We start from the raw sequence: 19,644 nt of genomic DNA, 5'->3' as shown, positions 1-19,644 counted from the left end.
ACATGATAAAAAGAGGTGTAAACTATCTTTATCTGAAATAATTAATTATTGGTAAAGTACCTTAATAACTTAACTTAATAAGACTTAATTAATACCTACTAGTCAAAATGCATAAATCACTCAATCGTAAAGTCAAAAATACTTTGCAAAAATTGGTATTTTTTGCAGGTTTACGTGCCTACGTGAGAAAATAATTAAATTTAGAAAATATAAATTGATAATAAACACAATGATCTGTTGAAAATAAATTGATGAATAAATATTTTTAATTTTAAAATTACGAACAGCTATGTCAACGCAATATTTCACTGATGAAGGTGACATTTAAAAGTTCTACGAATTAACGAGTTCAACAATATTATTGAATTTAATAATACGTCAATGTAAAATATTAACTCATTTATAACAGCCCAGACATATGTTTCAATTACAGTATTCATCATATTATGTTTGAAAGTAAAATATGAAAATGTATAATTGTATACAGTATAACATGTCACCGACTACGACAGTCGAATTCTGATTGTACCTAATTGTAGAGTCAAAAAATAATATAACTACTTGAAAAACTATGATTATGCCTAAAGTTCTTATCGTAAACTTGAAAAAGTACAATTTTCTTTTTAACTAAACGTAAAGTTCGTAGCAACGAAAATTTTCTCAAAGCTCCACCTGTCATATCGAAAACGCGTAAAATGTATAACGCGGTCAGTCTACGCGGTAGCGGTGTGACGTAACACAACGGTACCGCGATAGCTATCGAGCCGCCGATAGCAAAAGTGTGAGGCGACCCTGGCGCCCCCCTACCGGAGGGGGGAGACACTTCCAGCTCCCTTCACCTTTGCGCGCACGCCGCACCATCCGACCAATAGCCGCCCGCCTTCTGCCGGCGAAAGGTTTTATATACAACTGAAATTTGCGCAGTCAAATTGCTATAAGTCAAAATATAGGGTAGTCGGACGGTCCACTCGTGAGTGCGCGTGCGACGGTTTAGTGCGTAAGTGCGTCCCGAAAACCGCGAGAGCAAATGCTCCCGGATTTAGTGCCTATTTAATTTTTATCGATTTAGAGGCAAATACTTTTTGTGTTACCATGGGGTGCAGTGCGAGATACTGTTTACTGGCTCTATCCTTGTGTCTTGTGACTGAGAATGCGATTGGTGTGCGAGTGATGCCCAAACGGAAAAAAGGTAAGGACAAAATATGGGATTTTTTGAGAAACTATATCACAAATTTTGAGAAATGTTGATGTATGTTTCTTTTTTTCATTCATAAAATGTAAACAATGCGCCTCGAAAAATGCTCTACGCAATTTTTGGGGTCTTTTGTAACAGTGCTATATACCTTTTTGTTAAAGTAATTTTGTACTTAATAAACTACATTCAAATGCAAACAGTCATGGCAATAGCCTGACATTCAACATAGGCTGTAATGATAAATCTAGTAACGATCGATATGACCTAACCTTAAAAGCTGTATTATTCACTTATTGTCCTAGAATCCAATATAATTTATTACTCTAATTTAATGTATTTTGTAAGCATGTGACAGTTGTTTAATATTAATGATTTAATGAATTATAATTGATTTAATGACCCAAAAAAAACTAGCGCCATAAAGCTATTATATTTTTCTTATGAAAAAAGAAATGATGTTGCATCATCAGTAAAAAAATCCTGAGTTACTTATTAACTAAGTAATTTATTTTGGCCTAGTAAATTTATTTTCATCCCTAATTTATTCATTTTATACTAAAATACATAAATGTATCAGCCAAAAATAATATTTTCATATTAATTAACGATATCCTTTAGACCCCTATAATTTGATCCCTAACGTTTCCTACCTATAAACCTATTTACCAACTACCTGCCAAATTAAAGCTCTATTTTTCATTTCTCAACTATACGTTTACTCATTTTGAAATTCGTAAGCTATCAATTTAATATACCTAATTAGATTACAACTAATTTACTGTACAAATTCTTATTTGTTATTGCAGAAAATCCAACCATATTATTTATTATTTCAATAATCCAATATGTTATCTAAATCCGCTACCAAGAATGTGTTTTTAATATTTGCACAATTGAGCAATTAAATAGCAATAAAATAGATTAAGATCATTAGTAGACTACAATAATACGTAGCCTACGTCACGCCAATTTATTTTCGTATTAGAGAAATTCCTCTTTACTTGAGTCCACGGATTAAAAAAATTAGGGACAGCTTAAAACTTTCCTCGTCAAAGATTCTTTTTAAACATTTATTTTATCATTGTATTCCGACTGCTTTTACAAACCACCGCTATGCGCCCGAATTCGGAGAGTAATTTTAATTTGTGTGTAGTCACCTTGACATGAAACATTGTTTTAGCTTTTTATTGCTGTTCGCATCAAAAGCAAGGCTTAACAATGTCATGATGGATGTACCGTTGCTCTACCACATCTCAGCATGCTTCACTTTTTGTTCAACCCAATGTAGAGCAGGTAAAAAACAAATTTAGGCAAAAACCTTGTCCAGTTAATTCACTTTTACTACTGTGAAATCCTCCCATAATTAAAAAGTATGTAGCACACAATTTTTACTACTAATTTATTTATTTTTTACATAAAAAAATAAGCTTGCAACAGTTTTGAATCGCTCCAAAAATGTTTGTTGTGCAATACGTAATAATTTTCGAATTGGCCAATGTTTGCTCAAATAGGCCTATCATAAAAACGTTTGTCGAAATTTAACACTTAATTAAAATAATTAAAGACATAACTGCGTGAAGCACTGCGGTCGCGCAATTTGAGATGGCTTAAAATAAATGGACGCAAGAAACATTTTTGTAATGTGCGTTCGAATTTTCATTTTCTAAAGCCAGCAGTCAAAATGTTCTTGAATAGGCTTATACTTGGCCAGTCAGTGGGTGCCTTATATGGCCAATGTCTAATACGTCCCCATATAGGTCCGTTTAAGGTGGGCTTTCGCACCTTCTCATTAAGTATAAATTGCAAGGTTAGGAATCCAGGCGATTTCCCAAGATCCGTCGTTGTTCGTGGACATCCTGTGCCGTTTAGTTAGAAAATATCCGATAAATATGTAGTTAAATGCCATTAACCGCACTTGTATCAATTAATACACGCAAATTGCATTCCCTGGGTGGTTATATTTTTTGTCGTTAGCATGCCTTAGTAAAAAATAGCACAATTTTAATACACCGATTTTTTTAAGGAATTAACTATACTAATTGGTACATTTCCTGAAAAATTTTGTACTTAAAAAATATTATAACCACTTTAGCTTTATTTACAAAAGAAAACTTCATATAATATGCATGTTTCTTCAATTCGAGATTCGAATCGAAACCGATTTAAAGATAAGCTAGTTCAATAATAATAGCTTATTACTTCTACTTAAATTAATGAAAATTTTCTTGCGATTACTTTAGGATTTAAAATTTTACCTATAGATGCCTAGAATTATTTACATGCATCGATAAGAAAAAAATATTGTCGTGTTTTCTTTAAAAATATATTAATGCAATGACGTTACTTGTTGTACTGCACATTGAATTAAATTATAGTCAAACAGCTGTCTTTTTTTTTTAAACACAGGTGCATTTATTTGTATAGTTAATTAGTTTGTGATTACTTATTGCACTACAGTGCATTTATTGCACTTTGTTGTAGTTCTGGCATAGAGTAACCCTTTCAGTTAGGTATTTGAATTACTTATTTAAGTATTTATTAATCACTTTCCACAGAAAATCCGATTTAACTATCTACTGTTATTGTTACTCTTATCTTTAAGATCTTATTAATAACAACACTGTGACACATTTTATCGTAATCTAAAAATGTCCCTTTGTTTATTCGTTACTTTAACTTTTGTAGACTAAAACTCTGTTATGAGACATGTAAGAACATTTGACGATTTTTAAGAATTAATTCAATTAGTCTATGCATTAATAAAGATAATTTTGATTTTGAAATTTGGAGAAGAAATAAAGTTAGGCCGTCTCTTTTTTACAAAAGGCAAAAGACAGGACTATCTGGGTACAAAGTAGTTGACAGTCCTGACACTATAGAGTCATTTATTAAACATGTCCTTGTAGTTGGGAAACACAAAATCATTTTCTCTTCACTTTTTGCTACCATAACGATCTAAGGCCTATTCCATAACATAGACTAAATGTCAATTACACTTGCACATACGTTCATAAAATTTCGTGTTTCCACCGTATTACTAATACAGTCCTTAATTTCGTGTCTACCGTATTACTAATCCAGTCCTTTGAATGAATCCGGTTAATGGACCGGAATATGAATGAATGCATCGAGTTAATTGGTAGCGAGATAAACCAGTGCCTTATTGGCATATGCACTGCATATTATGCAGCTCACCTTAAGAACTTAGAAATCTCAAATACACCGTGTATTTGATTTTAAACAAATGTAAGCACTACCTTTTGTTTTTTGGATATTATTATGTCAAAATAGGTAATTAAAATGTAATAAAATAGGTAATAAATGAACAAGAACGGTAATAATGGCCGGTCAGTAAACTCTACACTGCTAAATCAATTTGATTTAAACATCTTTCACCTTACATTTTGAGTTCGTTTACGACCTAAATAGTTTTGGGCCTAAAACCTTATTCTTAATAAACATACCTTCATTTTATTATCAATTATAAATTACGTAATCGATCATTTGATAACCTAAAATATGATTGCATATTACGTTTAACATTCTAACCTGATTAGAGAAATCATCTATCAAGCACACTCGACTAGTTTTGATGGCTTGAAAACCCTAATTCTAACTGGTTAAAACTAGTTTTAACTAGTTACAAATTTATTAATTTGTAGCCAGAGATCGACGTCCGGATGCAAGCATAAATACTGATACTGGTTTGGAGTTAGTTATAATGCAAGAACAAATTGGCAATCTTTAGCTGATGACATTATACCGCGATGAGCTAGATGGCGATTTTTTGCATTGCACTGAGTAGGTCATGCATATAATTTAGTATCAGCTGTGAGAGTAGCAATAGCTCATAATAATATACTTTTGGTCTACAGTGGCATATTTTGCATACACCTAAGTATCAAATAAAGTAGATTTTAGAATTTGTTAAAATTTTTGCATAAGAGAATTTTGACGTTCGACTATTTTGATTTAAACAAATCTCATTAAATCCTCGTTATTTCTTGACTCATCATTGCCGAAACTTTGAACTAAACTAATTTGACGGTTTTCATAGAAACACACCTTTTTCGAGATCGATTACAATAGGTATTCTTTAATCTGGCTAACTGAGAAACCTTGAGCTTAGGGTTGAAATGGAAGATGCAAAGTATTATAAAAACTCTATATACCCATTTGCTAATGCGCACAGTGCAAGAGCGAGTAATCAGTGAGAGTCCAACCGGTCCGCTCGCGTGCCTGCGCCGATTCTGTACGTTTTCCAAATAATTACTTCTATGCATCTCCGCGAATTACTAGAAAATTGTCTCCAATCGAATGCTTTGAACGTACCGCCATGAGCTTTCACGTACCACCAAAGCTTTCTTAAATAAGTCTAAATATAGACAACATGCAACAGAACGAACCTTTTGACTTTTGGAATCAGCGTGCTAAAAGCATTTCAAGGCTTAAATTATAAATATTTTTGTGAGATATCGGAAAGTTTATAAAGAAGACATGTTACATAGTACTCGTAAAACAAACAAATAAGGAGTTTGTGGTTTTAAACAAATTACCTTACTGACTCACACGCTTTTGTGCCCAAAACAAAATAATAACGGGTACACCTACACATAGAGCTCTACACCTAAAAATAAAATCACAAAGAATTAACTCCACGTGAGCCGTACATCATAATTTTTAATGTGTTACTTTGTTATTAACTTATTTCATACCTACTTTCTTATATTCAAAAACTGCCTAGTCTTAAATATTATGAAACACTAGAAATCGCATAGAATCAGAATAATTAAGTAAAATTTAATTCCAAGCGAGTGCTTACCTTAAACGTGCATTTCTACGTAACTACATAAAAAAGACAATAGATAAATTTGTTCAAATTAATCACACGTCAGTCTAGCGTATTAACATTTACATTTCTGAATAATTTAACGTATATGTAGTTGCTATGATGATTCACGAGATACTTGATTATGCAACGTTGCTCAACACTGTTATAGTAATCGACTCGATTTCTAATTCACTTTAAAAGGAAGATTTATTTGTTGTTAATAAGCAGTAATCTACTCGTACAGTAAAACGGTTACCTACCTTATTAGAGCGCTTCTTCAACCTAAATAATCATTAGCAGAACACTGAAGTTGTATGAGAGGTACTCGACCGAAATTAAATAAGTATGAATCAATTGTGACTTAGCGTAGTGGCAAAAGTAAATCACTAGAGCGAGGTTAGCACATGAAATCACGGTCAGTTGTAGAAAAAAGGAGTATTGTCGTACATTATTATAGCATTTACGTCTTACTTTGAATGGATTTCTACACAATAATAATATACAGAATAATTAAACTTAGTCTAGCTTGATTGACTAATGGTCTCTGATTATTTATGACATACGACACTGTTCTTAATATAGTTGATTTTTTCGTAGATACAACATGAGTTACTTAATTAAAATATCTGTCAATAAGGGTTTTCGCGTATGAAAAATCCGCCAGATGGCAATACGTAGACGCGAGGTCCAAATGCTGCATGATTGGTTATTTTTGACATGACATTGGCAGATATGTCAAATTCCACCAATCACGCAGCAGTTAGACCCGACATCCACGTCCCGCCATCTAGCGGATCTTTCATACGCGAAAGCCCTCATTACCGCAACCGGCATTCATTGGCTGCACTCTGCATCAAGAGACAGTATAATTATGTTATGACACCCACACGTTCTAAAAAGATAATAATCCTTTGATCATTAACACTCCACACGTAATCTCAAGCTCATACACTACCCACAGCACCCCAAAATAGACTTAAAGCTAATAATTGCCTGTAAAATCTTTCAACTAATTAACAAAATTTATAACAGGTTGTACGGTACAGATGTTGACCTCGACAATGTTGCTAAGTTTTGCAATTGGGAGCGAAATTTCAAATATTTATTTCAACACAGTATTAACCGTTTAAATGTTATACAATAATTAATTGTACGTTTTAATTTAATACAATGTTGCTAACATGAGTGTGACTCAAGATTTAAGTTAAAAATAAGCCTGTAATTGTAATACATGAGCGGTGATTGTAAAAAATTTGCAATACTTACTTATGTCGAAAAAATGTGTCAACAAAAAAATCTATCCGATCAACAACATTTCCTAACGTTTTGTGGTTTACTACTTCATTACATTAATAGGTACTAATGTAATTGGATAATCAATATTTGCAAAATTGTTAGAAAGCTATTTAACAAGGGTGATAATAAGTAATTTAACAAGGGTCTAAAGTATTCATCTTAATTTTCCTTATGAGGTAACTAAGTAAGTAATAAAATATTCTCTCATTAGCAGTTATTTCCTTACACCTGACCGTCATTGGTGTTACACAATCCATATAGTATTCAATGAAAGTGAGTTCTGTCGACGTTTTCCTACCATAAAACTGGCAATAAACTCACTCTTTACGTGATTTGCCGAAGTACTACGTGCCCAGTTATATTTAGCAATCCAACTGCAAATCAAGCTTCTGGTTACATAAAAATATATAAACTATTTTTGAGTTCAAGGCAATATTGATTTAATTTGGATAAATGATTTTTTTTAACGATGGGTCGAACTCTACATCCCTATAGTTTCATCCACGAAGATACGCCCCCCCCCCCTTCTTCCGCTAATGTTTGAGTGTTATCGATACACGCTAAATCATCCATGAGTGCACACGCGCACACTACAATAATGACGCTCGGATTGCTGGGATCAAACTCCGCACCCCGCGCTTCCCTCGACCAAAAATTGGTAGAGCGCGTCTCCTTGGATGAAACGACTTGGTGCTAACTGTCATATGGCAATCAAAAACTTTTGGTCAAAGTCAAATAATCTAGCCACTAGGAAAATCACCACCTTGCCAAATCTCTGGGATTAACCTTTACTGTGCAGTGGTGCATAAATGCACGCGACTCTACTCTACCCATTTTTTGCTTGGAATTGCCGCCTTCAAGAGTCTAATTATTATTTCTATAGGAGCAATACCTGTTGTAGTGATCACACCAAATATGAGTACAGCTATTTCTCTTCATAGAATAACTTTCTAGGTGCGTCGTGTTTTATATTAATTTTTTTGCTAATAGCGTAGAACTATTCATTTTCTATCATAACGTGTCAGTCAAAAAGAAATCGGAAATGCATTATTACTCGGGCATTCATATAACAAAAGTATTATGTCATACAATTATTGATAACCGGACGTTTGAACCGCAGTTACTGATTAGTATCAATAATACATCAATATATCGTGAATCGATATAGTTAATTAAACTGGATCAGTGTTAACTTTAAAATGAAATAGATATTGTCTGGTATTTCAAAGTTTTAATTGACAGACGGATTTATATTTAAATATAATAACAAATCAATTAGCCAGTTCCGCTATTACCGATGAATTGTTATAATTAGTGTTAAAGGCACATACGATACATGAGTATCGTAATACTAATACAATTACTTAGGTACTTATAAAATGCGATAGTAACTCTGCCTATTTGTTACGTTTTCAAGTTCCCATAGTACAAAAATTAAGGCTGAGTCGCACCACCTAACTTTGATCGTAACTATAACGATAACCGGTGTTTTTTGTGTCGAGTGACAGATTTTTGACTTTAACTCTTAAAGTAAGATAGTGCAACCGAGCCTAAATGTACATATTTCCAGTAGTTTTTATCGTAAGAAACGCACGTGCTCCGAACCTAGCTGCTAAAAGAACATTTAAATCTGCAGTCAGACAGCGGGCGTCAATTTAATGTAGCGTGACGTTTTCATAGTTTGTAGCCATCTCAGAAGCCTGTTATTAACAATAATCACTCCTCTCGCTCACTCTTACTATTTAACACAATTTGTCTAACTTTTATTAAGGTTTGAATACTACTACGAACGAAATGATCGCAGACGATTGCGGAGTTTTCCTGCTATTGTACTATCTGTATAAGGACGTGACAATTAACTCCGATGTTAACAAAAACAGTTAAACACCAGCTTGGTTGTCCAACAAAAAGTGCAATTAAGATTTTATAGTTTTAATTCAATTCACAAAGAAAACTCAATGGAAAAAGAGGGGAAAAGTTTATAGAACTCATTCAGCAATAGCGTACGTACAGTCCTGTCATCTTTTTTGTTGGAAAACAGCACCTATTTACCTCTAAATACATGCTACAATATTTATCTTCATGTGTTGTCATCTGTACAACAAATACATAACAAGAAAATTGGTTGTATGAATGTAGAAATCAGATATTTGCAACGGTCAAAGTCACGACGAACCGGTTGTTGTTTAATACGTGATACTCGTATAATATAAAATATCGTTTGTTTGTGCTGCATTCACGTCGCAGTGTGAAAAATATTATGATTAGGTAAGAGTAAATTTATTTGTTTACAAACTATTAGAAGGAATTTAGTGCGCTTTGAATCTATTAAGTGTCTCTATACGTGTCTTATTTAATTTTCAGCAACGTATCATTAAAATTACTTAGAATAGGGTAACTTAGGCGATATTCCCAAGTCAATAGAGCCTCCATACGATAAGACAGGTGTCTCCCATACAAGTCTCACGTGCTTGCACGTAAATTAGAGAGCTTTACATTGTACATTCGAGACACACGTGCGCTGCCACTTAGGACTCACTATAATTGCATTATTCAAACCCAAACCTACGATATACATTTAAATGAGTATAAGTTTCTTGGGAACCGAACTTTTTATAATTTTGTATGTGCATACCCAGATGGCGGCACATTAATATAAACACCGTGGTAGGTATCTTTTGTATGTTGTACATATAAATACTACTTTTTCAGCATATAAGGATAATCTGCCGTGTAGATACTATGCCTAAGATCCGTATTTATTTTATTCGATCATTAGTCTCAAAATAATTTTCTACAGTTGTAATTAGGAAACATAAATACTTACTTTGGGGGTAGCTGGCGCTGTGTGAAATTGTCCAAAAGATTTAAAAAAAAATATATATAAATATATATATATAAAATATATATAATAAATATATATATATAAATGTCTTAATCGATGTGAAATAAGGGATTCCCATACGAGCAACTAAATAAATAATCAACCAATTAATAACAGATTTAGAAAATCCACGACCGAATACCAATTTGATATTATCTAACTATAATAATTTACACCTAATAATTCGCCTTAATTTTGCGAATTGTTTAACATTCCAGCTTTAGGCCTATTTACAAGACCAATTTATAAGGCAGCTAAACGATATGTATACACTAGGTTAAACCATTAAAGATTAACTAGTAGCACACTAAAATCCAATAAATATTGTATTGCAAGCTTAACTTGTCAATCTACAGCTTTGAGAAACTGAGGCAACTAAAAACTGGCCTATAGGCTATAGGTATATTAGGTTGAAGTAAATTAAGTAAGCCCGAGTTTGCTTGGGAAAATACCGTGAATATTAATATTAAAACATCATTACCTTATTCACTACTGCACACGCTTTTATGTAGCTAAGCAATTATTGTTGTGGTTTTTAACAACATCACCTATTATAACGAAGCACAAGTCTTGCAAAAAATATTAAGTTTTAAATAATGCATTAATTTAATACTTTTTACTTCCAACACTGTTTTAGTCTGTCTCTTTCACTCTGTAATCGTATATTATTATTTTATGTGCAAATTGACAGCAGACTCGGACTGACTGTAACTTATGCAATTAGAACAAGGAAGGGCCTGTCGAAACGTGAAATTGGACCGATTTATTAATTACAGCTGTAATTACAAGGGATTTAAAAGTGTTAGTAACAGTCTATAATTCTGTATAAATCCATATTAAGTGGATTTGACGGACTTTATGATATATACTTCGGGTTTTTGCGCTGTAAAGGATAGCGTGTTAATTTACTATTTTTAACGCTCTCTTTATTGCTAAATCCTAATTCTCGTAGATTAGGGCATAATGACCTCTTTGATACTTGTTTCGTTTTATTCAAATATCGAGACTCAACCAAACAAAGCTTTGAATTTAGTTTTACTTGTAAGTTTGAATCGGATTCCAAACGCCAAACTTCAAATCACTTCGCAAAAATGTGTAATTTAGGGTAATTCCAGGATACATGCCCCAGTGGGATAGGTGCCGCGATTTTAAGTACACTATGTTACAAGCAACTTAGCCTAAAGTAATAGTACGTATAACAGAAAGGGACCTCCCCGTACCACTTATCGCCTCGCAAACCATCAAAGAGTGCGTTCGTTTAGCCAGTGAGAGCAAAAATCTTCCACAGCCAGACCTTAGCGAGCGTCGAAATAATATTGGTAAGTATCTTTTAATGGATAATTTTTTTGTCAGCTGTAAAATGAAGCAGATTTTTATATTATTTGATAGACTGTCTTATAAATTATACGGGATAACTATGTTTAATTTGATTTTTAGTGTTATTATATTTTTTATTAAAAAAGGCACCTATCCTATGCTAAAAGGATAGTTGCCTATTTTTTTTTGGGTATAGATGCCCTTAGGGCCCTGGCCCATGCACCTAGGGGCATCTATCCTAACCTGCTCTTTTTGTCACAGGTAGCAAGTAAGAAGAAAAAAAGAATGTAGTACGGCTTACCTTAGGTTAGTAATAAATAGGGTGCCCTTCTGATCGAATTACTTTTTTACCCGACTGTGCTAGAAGGAGGTTTTTGTTTTTCGGGTGGACGTACTATGTATCATTTTTGATAAAAAATATTAAATTTCATTTTTAATTCATTTAATAAGAAACAATCTTAAATAATAATACTTGGCTTGTTTGATTTCAAAATGCATTTTGATCCTTAGAATTCAAAAACTGGATTAACGAGTCATCTATCCCTGCATCAGGCATCTATCCTTTGAAGCAATCATACAGTGAGTCTTCTATCCCGAACATTAGGCGTCTATCCCACTTTTTAGAGGTCAATTAAAATGGTATTTACTCAGAATCGGTATAACTTAAACTAAAATAATTATAGTAATATCATAGACGAAAGACCAAAGTTTACAGATACTAAGGTTAAATTGTTGATAAAATCTTACTGACTGAGTTACAGAGCTGTTTCGAAAAGTGGGGCATCTATCCTGGACTTACCCTACAACTCAGCTTTAAGAAAAATACAGCTAGTTAAATAACAGTTCTTTCTTACATACGTAAAGCAAGTGGATCTCTGTAAATACGCCTTAATGTTTAAATCTTCAACATTGCGCAGGATCAAGGCCACAAAAGCGGTTAAAATCTCAATTTCATGTTCATCTGTACACGCCACTTTCTTTTTGTCGCATAATAAATTCAAAATAACGGGTTTCTTGTGCTCATCATAATAAATACAAGTCGTGATGATGTTGTTAATTCTGGTTTCACTGTGACCAAGCGAAAAAAGTTTAGAAGTAGAATCCAAAGTCCATTTAAACCCGTGGAACCCTAAGGCCCAGAACAGAAACTGCAACTGCTAGTTACTTTTGAGTTGCATCTAAGTTTCTGCCATAGCGTCCGTTGAGAGACCACACATGACGCGACCAGTTTGAAACTTTCAGTTTCATTCATCAGAATCATCACAAAGTTGCAGTTTCGTTGCAGTTGCGTTTCACCGTCTGTTCTGGGCCTAACCGGTCGCATGAGACCGCGGAAACAATTGAATTCTATTGTGTCTCAATTCGCTGCTACTTGAAAGGCTTGTAGCAAATTGTCGGCCTTTCTGAAACGCTCTTTCACCAAGGATGCATGTAAAACTGCCTTCTGTTAGGATTTTCAAGTTAAAAGTATGCGTAACTATTGTTAGGGAAATACTCCATTGTAAATTAGTTTCAAATACAATAAAGGAATAATAAATAAAGGAGCAAATAGCTTTCAGCAGCTGGTTCCTGAACAAAAAATCTGGAAAATCGTGGTTGGGCAAGGTGGCTGTTGAAATCCCGAAGGAGTATTGTTTAGGTTGTACTTTATCTGTATCTACCTACTTCTATACTTTTCTCGTTGCTAGCGCATAGGCATTGTAAGTATTTGCGGTTTTCTGTCATTTTAATGTGCTATGCGTCGTTTAGCGAATTTCAAATAGCCGAGAATAAAGTTATTTCACAAAGCGAAAACAAGCATAGTTGTCCATTGCATAATCGCATATAAAATATGTTGGCCACAACTATTTATAATGTTGCAATAAGAAAAATTGCCTTTTTGTGTGGTTTAAATAATATGAAAACCTATTGTATTGTCTTCTATAAGTGATCACTTAAACATAACACATTTGGTCATTTTACGAAATACAAGTGAAATATGTTAGAGATTCCGAATTGGAGTCTTTAGTCCTCGTAACTAGGACACACCTAATATTCGGTAAAGATATGAAACTGAGTGCTCCAAGCGGCGCAAATATGCAGCTCTCAATGAGAGTTATATATTTGTGCCGTTTGGGGTTGAGACTATGGGACCATGGGGTCCAAGCGCTCGTTCCTTTTATAAGGAACTGGCAAAGAGGCTCACCGAGGTGACCGGTGATCAAAAGGCTGGCAGCTATTTTGGTCAGAGAATTAGCCTGGCCATTCAACGTGGCAATGCTGCCAGCCTTTTGGGCACCATTCCTGACTGCGGCGCTGGGGGTGAAGTATTTTTTATTTTGTAAATAGTTTTTATCATTAGTAATTTTTAAATTTTAGTTTTTAAGTCATTTTAAGTTAATGTATTATTATAAAATTTATTCTCTAATAAATGGTAACTACAGGACAAACGCAAGTGCAAAAAAAAATGTATTTTTGAGTAATAGCAATAAACAAATCACAAATGAAATGAACTCGATTCGCGAACGTTTCACAGTAAGTTCCGTAATGCACAAACGCTTAAGCAAATATTTTTTCCATGGACGCTATCACAATAGTACAGTCAACAGCACATCAGAATACATTTTCGTTGCAAAATAGCACCTGTTTCAACTGAATAAGATGCACCATTACTACCTTGATGTGCTGTCATCTGTACCTAATCAGTCGATTGCTTCAACGTATCATGGAATTAAAATCATGCAACTTGAATGACTGGATTTTTGAGGAAAATCAATTCACTTGCTAACTGAAGTAGCACGTAACGGGCCTCCGCCCAAACTGGATCGTTACATAAAATTAATTTTACACAATCGCTTAAAATTCAACTTCATAATAGTTAATAATCCCAGTACAATTTTCTTTTATGCAACGCAAAAATGTAACATTTTTATGATTGGGATTGGACAGGTAAAGCTTCGTAACACTTCACTCATAGGTGTGGTTGTTGAGTACCAGAGTTCTACTCTCTCGATCCGGATTTCGTGGGTTCGATTCCCAGATCTGACGAAGAATATATTTGTGTAATTGTTCCCATTTGGTTAGGGCATCATATGCTTCAATCAAATTTTTAAGCGTCGATCCGATGAACTATTATGACAAAATGGGGTAACTAACACTCAATATCGCCGAGTGACTTAATCGATCATAAAAGACCAACAAAATCGATGCCGTTCTTTTACGTGAATATCATTAATATCGATGAGATCACTCGCAATGGAATTGCGTAGTCACCATGCAAACATTGCTCTATTTCACTTTCTTTTCAATAGTAAATATTCTAATCACACGATAGAGTTTTCACTTGTGATTTCACCTAAAACCCGATAAATAACATCCCAAATCGCCTGCGCATGTTAAATTACATTTAAAGAAAATTTAAATTAGGATTCCGTTTCCGTATTTCCCTTTTCACAAGGCCTCCTTTGGATTTGCATAAAAATTTAACATACATAATGTTACTTCATCCTGTTAAATATTTATGTAATACGTACATCCTTATACTCTATTTACTTCGTAGTACCTTTGTACTTAATTATTACTAAATCACGGTCTCTAAATTAATAAAAAGGCACATATTTTTGTATTTATAGGAAAAAAATATTTTTAGTTATGTAGATTTAAGTGAAGATAACTACGCCTATTATAATTTAGGAAACGATTCGTTAATTAAAATGATGTGTCTATTAAAACTGATTAAGGCAACAGCACTATCGTTAATTGTGGCATAACCGACAATGATTATAGCTCAATTTACTTTGCATTCTTAATCTAAATACCCTTTTTCCTCCTCCTTAGTTTTTTTGAAAAAGTAGGTATGTGTTTTATACCAAATAGGTACAAAACAGACTGACTGTCTGAAAAACAATAAGAAATAGTGCATAAAAATGACACTATTAACTACACCACTGCTGTGTTATTTGTATCAATAACACTTGTATTATTATGGTAATGTAGATAGAGCAGCTGTTTTTCATTAAACAATATTTAATATTGACTTATAATTGAAATACAAATGTAATATTTAGATGTATCAATGTGATAACCTTTAATAATTATGATGAATCGCCACGATACTGTATCATAGCTAATAAATAGAAATCAAGTCAACACTTAATATTCAAAGACATAAATCAAATACCTACAGCTGAATAGTGTAAATTGCCCGGGTTACAGACCCGCGAACTAAATACATGGAACAGACAGAAGTATTGGCTAACTAAATAACGGACACAGAAAACAATATAAGAAAATACTATTATATTATTCACACTTACAATAACACAAATGGCAATTTCATCGAGTTTGCTTGCAAAAACTTTTTCGACGCACTTTTGTTTTAAAAGCTAATCGAATGACCTAATTAAAGAGTTTAAATTAACTGATAACGCAAATTATCAATCAATTTACTAATAACCTATGACTAATTCGCGATGCTCTACTTTCTAGTTTAATCAACCGTGGGGTATTTCATCGGTGCTGATAGAATCGCGATCAAAATTATAGCTTCGCACATTACAATTGCTAATCTATTTACATGGAAAAACCTCCGTGGTCTAGTTGTTAGGGAATTCAAATTTTCCAAGATTTTTCATTCAGTGTGCTTACCATGAGTTTACGTTACGTATGTGCTCGCTAGCGCTAAGGGCGCTGTACAATGTCATTTAATGTAATTTTTTTACGCAGTCGCTAGCGAGCACACCTAACGTAAACTCACGATAAGCACACAGTTCGTAGTAAGAGGAAAAAGAAGCAAACTTCTCCCTAACTATCACTATGGTTAACATAGTGATTCCTTGACTTAAAATAAAAATCGTGGCTAACATAAGATAGGACCGGCTGTTGTGGAAATCTTTCGGAGAGCCCTTTGTCCGGCAGTGGACGTTATTTGGCTGAAACGAACGAACATAAAATAGTTAAAAACTTTTAATCATAGGGCACTGAAGTCACAAGTTAACGGTGCGTTAACTATGTTAACCGATAAATACAATAATGTCTATTAATTCCATCCCATAAAAATCTTCTAACCATATCTGTAAATCGCTTCCAAATACGCACAAATAATTGCTACAACTTAATATCAATTTGTCAGTCTTGAATCGAAATGCTTGGACACTTCAACTTGGAATTGGAATACTTCCAAGACGTTGGAATTCCTTCTCCGATGATAATTACTGCAGTATGCATCTAATTCGCGATGAATGATCAGGTCTGAATGAACAATGGCACTGGAAACTGGGGCTTGGGCTACGTATACTCAGAAGTAGGGCTGTGAAAATTCAATATTTGAATGAAATATGAATGATTTCGAACTGAAATCGCATTTTATTCATATTTATATTTTATCATCACTTGAAAAAATCGATTGCCTCAGATAGAATCGGAGCAACACGACCGATTTTATGTGTAAAGCAATTGCTCTACGGCTTACAACGTAATCATTATTCATATACATTCTTAGACAACTAACAAATCGTTCATCATCTAGAATCCTATAATCTGCTTACAGTGCATTTCTACGAGTATCCTGACTCAAAACTATTTCTCGCGCGTGCAGCACGTGACGAACACTTATTTTCATCACTTCATTTGTTTCAATTAGTAAACAAAAGACTGTTCTAGTTCCTATATCAATGTATTTTTGTTTGTATTTATTAAACAAAAGACTGCGTAGTTCCAAAATCTATTTTGTTTCGATTGTAGTAAACAAAAGACTCTCTAGTTCCAATTTCGAAGAACCAGTAACCCTGTGCACAGAGCGTGGCAGTCAGTTGCGCAAATGCAACCACGTGATACTGCGTAGGTATGAAGTTTTTTTCTTTTACGGATACGCACAGGTGAGGTGTTACGTATACGGAATTTAGAATGCATTGTGACTGAATAATTGTGACCTTGCGTTGGGCGTGTTGGGGAATACCGAGTTGGACGAATTCAGTTGTCTTTTGTAATTTTTAAATCGTTAAATCATGCTGTGTTGACATGAAGTATTTTTATATTCTACGATAGTAAAAGTGGCTCAAGAAAATGAATATGGATTGTCACAGTCCACACTATGAAAAGGAAAATCAGAACAACACTATTTAAATAAAACAAATGTCCATTAGACATAGACATCTCTTTCCAAATTTTCTCTTTAAAGAAAGTCACTAAATACTTTATTCAGTCTACAGTGCCGAAATCGATTTAGTACATAGCGCCACGCTTTTCTAAAGCGTTCGACGTTTCATTATCAACGAACATTGTGAACAAATATCATTTCCCTACTTTCGACCATGAAACCGATCACTAGATCAAAGTACTCGAACTTCACGCATTGATTGACGTCCGTAAAGACCGGAAAACGATCGATAGATCAATATCACTATTCGAGCATTCAAATCGATTTTAATATCGGAACGGCTTTGACATAACTCTGACAGTGTAATCGCGCGACAATCAGCCGCAGGCGCACTTTTGATACATATCCGGTTTTAAAAACACTTAAGCTGGCTTATTAATTAAGTGCTGATATAATTTATGGTTGTATAATCATTTTGGAAACCATTTTACTTATGCATATCTAAGTAGGCTCATTAGCCTTATTAATTTGTATATTATTAATTATTAGACATGTGTAAAAATGTTTTTTGGCCTTGTGTTGAAATAATGTAGAGACAGGGTTATTAGGTTGACGTTAATTAAATCTGTAGTAATAATTCCTTTCTCTTGTATTCTTATTTTTCTTTCATCGCATAGATTATAAAAACAGAGGTCAAAAATCTAGTGTCTGGGAATTGGAAGCAACCTTCCATTCGAGCATGACTCTTTTACCATTTTATCACGGTGGCGATTTCTTATAACTGTAAGGCCTATGAAAAATTAACGCAGAGTCGATTAATTTATACATCACAACCAGAAATTAGCATTAATTAAAGAAAAGGACATTTAACTTTACTACGAAACTCCTACGAACATTAACTGACGGATATGCTGTCAGTAAGGACAGGAACTGAAATGAACCGGAAATTTCACCCTTCTACTTAGCATATTTTATATATATCGACCACATAAAATAAAATCATATTTCCAACATTACATAAGAAGTTAACGAGTGCGGATGGTACTTAAAATTAATAAGAAACATCGCATTGATTGGACTGCTTTACATGCTCGAGTAAATGTATTGAAATTGTACCTAGTAATCATGTTTCTGTAATTCTGCATGTACTACTCGCTGAAGCACAAACTATAAACAACATCATATAAAATTAAACAACAAATTTTTAATAGGGGCGATTTCATGAAATTCAATCATGGCTCAAATTTTTCGTTTTTTTATTTTTGACATCACATCAAAACGGTGTCTATTTTTTAGCCACAAAAAATCGAAAAAATAAATCTGTACGGCAGTAATGCTTGATGTTCAATATTAGTGTGATAGTTTGGAACAGCTTATTATTATTACTACACACCTGTCACTGTCATGCATGAAATCATTTATTTAAATGTAGCACAAGCAGATAAAAATGCGCATTACATTGCGTAATATGGAAATCTCGGACTTGCCTGTCGGATGTGACGCGGTTTCACGCATGCCTTCTTTTATCTCACTTTTCTTCGCTACTAATTAACTTCGATTTAAATGTGGACACCCAGAGCGGAGCCAAAACGCGTAATATAAAATATTGCGTAAGTGGTCGCGTAATATTCAGATCATACGCGCGGATGTGGCGACGCGGGTTCGCACTTGTTTACAAGTTTTTGTTTTCAACCGACTTCAAAAAAGGAGGAGGTTCTCAATTCGACCCGTATGTTTTTTTTTTTTTCTATGTTTGTTACGCGATAACTCCGCCAATTATGAACTGATTTGAACAAATCTTTTTTCGGCGTATAGGTAATACCTCAAGGGTGGTCCCATTTAAATTTAATAATAGAAAAAACAACCCCCAAGGGTGGAAAATTGGGGATGAACTTTTTTATACGCAATATCTCCGCCGATTATAAATCAATTTGAACGATTATTTTTTTGTTGAATAGGTATTATCAAAAGGGTGGTTTCATGCGAATTTGAAGAAAATATTTCACCCCCAAGGGTGGAAAATTGGGGATGAACTTTTTTATACG

At 33.8% G+C, this 19,644-nt stretch overlaps 1 protein-coding gene across 2 annotated transcripts in view; it reads left to right on the top strand.

The window, feature by feature from the left end:
- The first annotated feature begins 877 nt into the window (after positions 1-877).
- Positions 878-19,644, top strand: part of LOC135071967 (uncharacterized) — a 93,174-nt gene continuing 74,407 nt past the window's right edge. For both annotated transcript variants that reach the window (XM_063965872.1, XM_063965873.1), the window contains exon 1: positions 878-1,189. In XM_063965872.1, coding sequence (XP_063821942.1) covers positions 1,093-1,189 — 97 coding nt within the window. In that variant the 5' untranslated portion in view covers positions 878-1,092. The remainder of the gene's footprint in view (positions 1,190-19,644) is intronic.

The sequence above is a fragment of the Ostrinia nubilalis genome, chromosome 5 (assembly GCF_963855985.1).
Source record: "Ostrinia nubilalis chromosome 5, ilOstNubi1.1, whole genome shotgun sequence".
NCBI classification, from domain to species: Eukaryota; Metazoa; Arthropoda; class Insecta; order Lepidoptera; family Crambidae; genus Ostrinia; species Ostrinia nubilalis.
This window is presented reverse-complemented; position numbering and strand designations above follow the sequence as displayed.